Source organism: Heliconius melpomene, chromosome 19 (genome assembly GCF_056956725.1).
Source record: "Heliconius melpomene rosina isolate 202511_hmr_F chromosome 19, ASM5695672v1, whole genome shotgun sequence".
Classification (NCBI taxonomy): domain Eukaryota; kingdom Metazoa; phylum Arthropoda; class Insecta; order Lepidoptera; family Nymphalidae; genus Heliconius; species Heliconius melpomene.
In genome coordinates, this window is record NC_140407.1 from 9124742 (window position 1) to 9131592 (window position 6851).

General features: G+C 29.3%; 1 protein-coding gene across 1 annotated transcript; it reads right to left on the minus strand.

Moving 5' to 3' along the window:
• Window positions 1–233: 233 nt before the first annotated feature.
• LOC146528639 (uncharacterized) lies at window positions 234–5624 on the minus strand. The gene is made up of 8 exons (XM_085203230.1): window positions 5605–5624; window positions 3980–4232; window positions 3454–3570; window positions 2507–2925; window positions 2317–2419; window positions 2144–2239; window positions 1509–1664; window positions 234–415 (listed from the first exon to the last, which is right to left on the minus strand). The coding sequence occupies exons 1-8, from the start codon at window positions 5622–5624 to the stop codon at window positions 362–364; spliced, it is 1218 nt and encodes a 405-aa protein (XP_085059356.1). The 3' UTR covers window positions 234–361.
• Between the last annotated feature and the right edge of the window lie 1227 nt (window positions 5625–6851).

Below are 6851 nucleotides of genomic sequence, written 5' to 3' on the forward strand. Positions count from 1 at the left end.
ATTAAAATTTTCATTAAGCCTGCTCCTTTATTACGAGGTAATTAACTTTTGTGCTTCATTAATTCTTCATTAATTATTTATTTCCATTTTGTTGACAATTACTTGAATATTTCTTACATAATTGATGTTTTGGTGCAATTGGAAATTTCCATTCTTTACAAAGGCTATAATAATGGACATAATATATTTTAATAATTGTTTAATATTAAAAAAATTGAATCATGAATATATAAACAGTTCAGTGGTAATAAGTAGTGCAAGCATTTATAATATTAAATTGCATTCTAAAGTGCTTAGACAAAAGTAGTATTTGAAGAAAAAATATTGTGATTAAATTTTAAATTTATGCAGGTTTCTTCGTCTATTCTCTTGTAGATTTCAGCATAACATAATATGAAAATGTTGTTTTTAGTATCTGTAAAACAATATATATCATTTTTTTACTTCAATAAAAGATATTAAACGAACGGTTTTGATATTTTCTTTTTGTTGGGTTGGATATATATTTGAATAAATATGAAGTATAAATATAATCTTAATGTCACCATACCAATTAGTATAATTATTTTCTTTATTGTCTTATTTAAAATTATTGCATCATAAGAAGTAATTGTTAATTGAAAAGTACTAAGTAGTACACACGTAGACAAATATTTCATTTCACATCCTTTTTTGTAAAATCTTTTTTGCCCAATTAGTACAATTATTTTCGTGCACCAGAATATTAGTTTAGTAAAATATAAATATATAAAATAAAAACACGAACGGAACAGAAACGGAGTGTCTTAACACTAGATCCCTATCGAGGAAGTTCTGGTAAGAACTTGAACAATTTATTCCATCTACCATGGTACATAACATTTCGTATCTTATTAAAAAAAGTGTCACTATTCAAAAATATTTAATTAGGTTTCAATTTATTAATTTGTGATTTTATAATATCCATCTCTGCTATAATTTTTTCTTAACTCTCTTTTTCAAATTCAAATTTTATGGGGCGACAATGATTTATTGAAGGTGTGTTGCAGTTTTCCCAAATTATTTTACTACTTTGATATGCCTATTGATAGGTCTTACTTATATCTCTGAAATTTTGTTTATACATACTTCAGCCAGATGTTCCATCATAATCATATTTCACTGTTAATTTACAGAAAAAGTAAGTAAAGTGTACTATTTTTTTTTTTACAATTTTTTACTATTCTTTCTGAACCATGATTTAGAATATAGAATATCCTGCAACACAATTTTAGCGTACGAATCTTCCACATTTATTGTTCAGGATTCACACTGGCAATGCAGGTACTTCACCGCTTTCATAGATTGGAATGTCCTATTATAGTAGTAAGTCGAGGATTCAGGGTCACGTACCCGTATATCCGGAAACAAATATCAGACAGGTACCCTTTCTTTATTTTTACTCGACAACCAATAAAAGAAATGGATATGCATATTCTAGAAAGACTACAGATATCATTACTATCTATCTGATACTATCTGATACTCACAGATATCATTGGTGCAACTCCAGCGCTTATACCACCGAAGGCTTTAAAATCCATAACAATTTGCATTTTTTGTAAAACTAGCAGTACTATCTTTTGATTCGGTATAGACATATTCTCCCATGGAATTGCGTATAGCAAATCTGATAAATCACATGTCTGTAACAGTAATAATAATAACTAATTGCTAAAAGTGAACTGTAAATATATGTTTTTACCTAATATTTTTACTGTCGTGACGAATTTTTGGATTATTTTAATTTGTCTGTATTACAAGTGATCACTTTTTGGTAAATTTCAAAATTTTAGGTCAACGGAAGAAACCTACTCTTTAAATTTTGGTTAAGCGGAGCATAGACGCTCGTATCTTTTGATTCCGTTAACTAAGAAGTTTTTGTTTCTGCTTCAAGGGACTGTAAGCTTGACTATTTGATAATAATTTTAGCTTGACATCTTCGTTGGATCTTAAGCAAAATGGTGAAAAAAACAGACAGAGACGGACAAGTAGATAAGCGATTCTATAAGGATTTCGTTTTTTATGTAAAGAACGCTAAGAACAGTTCCACATTTCCCTAATCCTCGTTAGATAACATCATGTACTCGTATGTTTTATTTAATTCTATAAAGTATTTACTAACCCTTCTTCTTAGCTCTTCTATAACAATGGACAGTATAATGGGTCCACCTGCGTATGCCATTGCCATTGTTATATATTGTACTAAATTTTCTTTTCCCTAAAAATATACGGCAAAAATTAAAAAGAAACAATATTAAACAAATGCTTATAATATAATTCAATTTATTTTCTTACCCCATACATGACTTGGAAAAGAAATATACTATTACTAACAAGACTTTGCAAATAATTTGAAGCGACATTAATACCAAAAGCGGTTTGTAAATCTTCAAAGACCCTAAAAAATATAAAAATGTAGACCTCGTATTAAACAGTTTACTACCAGTCTCTTTAAAATACATTTGTACATTTTTTTTCTACTTACTGCCATATAAAATTATGATATTTTATGATTTCAACAAGTTTAGCATGTATTTGATAGTCTGTTAAGTCTTCCTTGAATTCAGTTTTAATTTTCTCTTTTAAAATTGCTATATGGGCAATTAAATTGTTAGTAAACATGTAAAATATAACTTGGTACATCATAATTGCGGAAGCTCCAGCAAAGATTACATAGCTATTGATAGTATGAACAATAATCCAGTTATTAAAATCGTATTTATAATCGCAAGGCAACCACAAGTAAACACAAGTCTGCAGTTGTACTGTATGGTTCAGAACTGCTTCTTCGTTGCGATAATTATTCACTACAGGCATAGTGACCCAGGACAACCAGTTTGTGAGGCAAAAGCCTATGAAATAATAAGATGATATACGAGTTGATTTTTCCGTGAAAATAAGTTTCTGTAATAATATAGATTAATGTTAATACTGTTATGAAATTTTTATCTTTATAACAGGTAATTTAATCGTTTCTTCTAATTTATTGTTATAATATATTTAACACTAAACCGCCACGTTCGAGAGGAACACGTTCATAACGTAAAATATTTCTAGGTCATCTATTTATAAATTTCTTGCAGAAATACATAAAACATAGATAATTCGTCACTATATTGACTATACTCTCTTAATCTTTGTTATTTATTCAGGCCGTCGTCGTAGCGTTCTGGTACAAGCATGTTATTGTAAACGTGACAGTTGTAGATTCGATCCCCACTCGGGAAAATGAATTATTATTTTAATATTTTCATTTCTTTGCTATAGCAACGACCACAAAGGCACAGCCGCATGCGGGTCGTTAGTACTTCTACAGATATGTAGATATATAAAATATATTTATATATATATATATAGAAAAAAATATTCTTTACAGTATACATATATAATTATACATGGGTTCATATGGATGTCATATTGTAAAGTTCTTACCTTTTTTATAAATTCATTATTTTTATTATATTTGTAGATATTATATAAATGAATTTTTGATAATAAGTTGCGTGACAAAGAAATGTTAGTTTTAGTTTTAGAACAAAATATGTCAACCTGTTAACAATTAACGAAATTAACAACAATAGTACGAACTATTAACATATTTCACAAACAATTACACGCAGGCCTCAAAGTGTGATTGTAAAACCGACTGGTTGTGCGTTCGATCCCCACTCGTGGAAATTAAATATTTATTTAAATTTATATTTTTATTTCTGCATGCCGTGCTGTGTGCGGGATACAGCGTGATACTGGTTTTATTATTATTCGCTTTTATTAGATTGACTTGTAACTAACTAACTTATATAATAAAATTTAAGCATGAACCTTAATTTCGCCCTATTTCTAATTCTTTTATCTACTTGTCAATTATACGTAGATCAGGTAATACAAGTATGGTACCATCGAACAGGAGCTCGAATTTTTTAAATTAATCATTTTTATATGTATTCCAAATACTCACGTTTGCTAAAATTGTAGACGGTAAAATAGAGAATGCGATAATTAAAATTTCAAAATCTAGTTTAGTGAAATTGATACATAGGTATGCAATTTGCGATACAATTACCATAGGTGCAAATATAATCGCAACTATGTTTATAAAAACATATATTTTAGGATATGTTTCATAACCCCACATTGTGCGATTGCCAACTGTTGATATGCTCATCATATTAGCAATAACACGATAAAACTTTTGATTTAACGGCGGCTGTCTGAGAAAAAAAGTTATATTTTATTAATTAACTTAATGCCAGTCATGGCGCAAGTGTAGGCAGGTTATGGGTTCGATCCCCATTCAAGAAAAGGGCGCAATGCCTCCAAAATTTAGAAGAAAGTTGGGAACGGAGTGCCTTAACACTAGGTTCCCTCTGCCTACCCTGCTGTGTGTGGGATACAACATGAAGCTGATTTTATTTTTTACCTAGGGGACTTGGTTAACGTTGTCCTGTGCGGAAAAAAAGCTTTTTATTTATTGTGATATTAAATTAATAATATATATTTCATAATAAAATAAGCAGTTAATTTGCTTTTCGATATTTCATTATAGTAAATAAAGTGCCATAATATATTTCTAAAGGATTTAACTTGTGGACTTTTCAAAAATCACATAGTAAGAAAAGTATAAAGATTAACAGGTACAACAATAGACTCTTGTTTAATTGATTATAATATTATAAAAGTAGTACATATAATAAATATATATAGGTTTTGTAACTCTCTAACAATGATAAATTAATTTTTAACAAAAAGAAAAACGGACTTCTAGCAACGAACTAAAAAGTGAAAAATAATTTTACAAAGATTTTATAATTTTGGTTTAGGAGCCAAGTAAAACAAACAGGCTTAGTAATTTGATATTGAAGTAAGGGTGTTGTAGCATTAGTTTGACACCGACTACTTTCTATTTTATTTTAATTTTACTATTCATTTAAAAGGGAATTATCATTCATTGGCTACTATTGTTTGACCTAGAATAAAAAAATTGGGCAGCTAGCATGTACAGGTAGTACTAGTTCAGGAAAAAATCTGAAAACTATACTTTCGTGGCTAAATCCTAAAAAAGCCTCAAAAGAGGTGCGAAGTTTAGTATTAAAGCCGCTAGTTCAAGTGAAGTATCAGATGAAAGGGCTAAGCTGGGCTCGAATTTCAGAAAAAAGCTCGAAACCACGCGAGAGAAGCGACGAAACTCAGTGAGCGAGCCCGACTCGCCCGGTTTTGTATACATGTAGATTGAATAAAATAATATATACATTGTAATATTGATGTAATTTTAATTATTGTTTTTTGCTTATAATAATAATAATTTTTACTTTTATCACTACAATTAGGAATTTAGGACATTTTAAGTTATTATAAAAAAAAACATTTATTATTTATATGTTCTTTCTATTTGTATATTTTTTAAATGAATACGTCGCTAATTGGATAGCCCGATGAAACCTATGCAGTCTTTAATCATCGAATATACATTTATGTATCTATTTAAATACATCATTTAAGTAAAATAGGAAATAATTTTAAGATATTATTTACATAAGTGATTATTTGCTCTAATATCTTATATTATTTTACATTAATACTTACAAATAATACTCGTCACCCATGATTCAAATATTATAATAATTTGAATAAAAATACTGTTTAAAAATATTCACTCAATAATATTAATATGGATCTGAACTAAACAAGCATGCAAGGATAAATAAAGGTAAACACAAACGTCGTTAGGTAGAAATTTACTTAGTCAATTATTATTAACTAGCGGCCCGCCCGCGGCTTCGCCTTCGCATTTTGACTTCGAATATGTTTTTTTTTTCTACATTATCGTAATTTCTATAAGGATTTTTGATGGTTTTGAATTAAAGAATACGACCAATGTTGATATTTGATATTTATAATAATATACATTGAGCATTGATATGTAAAGCTAATTATTTAAAGCTTTTTTTATTATACTGTTAGCGAACTCATGTAAAAGAGGCTACAAATAAGTGAAAAAAAATATTAAAGAATTATGTTAATCGGGGGATGCAAGAGCGTCCATCAAAGATCGTACTTATTCTTCAGGGCCGAGGCAGTCTTCAATAATATACCTATCATTATAAAATAGACCTGAACTGTTACCGCCTTTACCGCGTGGAGGTACTACTGGCTGTCAGAATAATAACCTCATTTCATTTAACACTGACCACGCAGAACAACTATTCCGAAGCCATTATATTCATATCTCTTAAGGTTTAGCTGGGCTGTTAGAGTTCGATATGAGCTGCTCCAGATCTTCATTTTTATTATGGACAAAAAATGCTTGTTATGTTGATCAACTTTTACTAAGAAGCTCTATTTATATCCCTTAGAGATTAGATGGGCTGCTAGGTTTCCACGTCAGGTACTCCAGACCTTATTTTTTGTCACGTGGGTGGATATTGTTTGTCATGTTATTCAAATTTCCCCAAGGCAGTATATTAATATCTCTTATAGTTTAGACAGGATGTTGAGGTTCCACATCGTATCGTATCCAGATTTTCAAAATAAAATATAGCCTAGGCGTTGCCTTGATATAATAGCTATACAACAAAAAAAATCATTCAAATCAGTCTAGTAGTTCCGGAGAATAGCGTGTACAAACATACAAATAAACAGACAATATTTTTTAAGCGTTTGGGCTCTATTACTATTCCTAAACCTCAATTATTATTTTGTAAATATATTCAATGTACAGACGCGCCATTCTTACTTTCTTATTATATGTATAGATTTCATAATTACGAAATAATCCAATAAATTATTATTTATGCTTAAGTGCTATGTAGCTATGTAATTAGCAAATATAA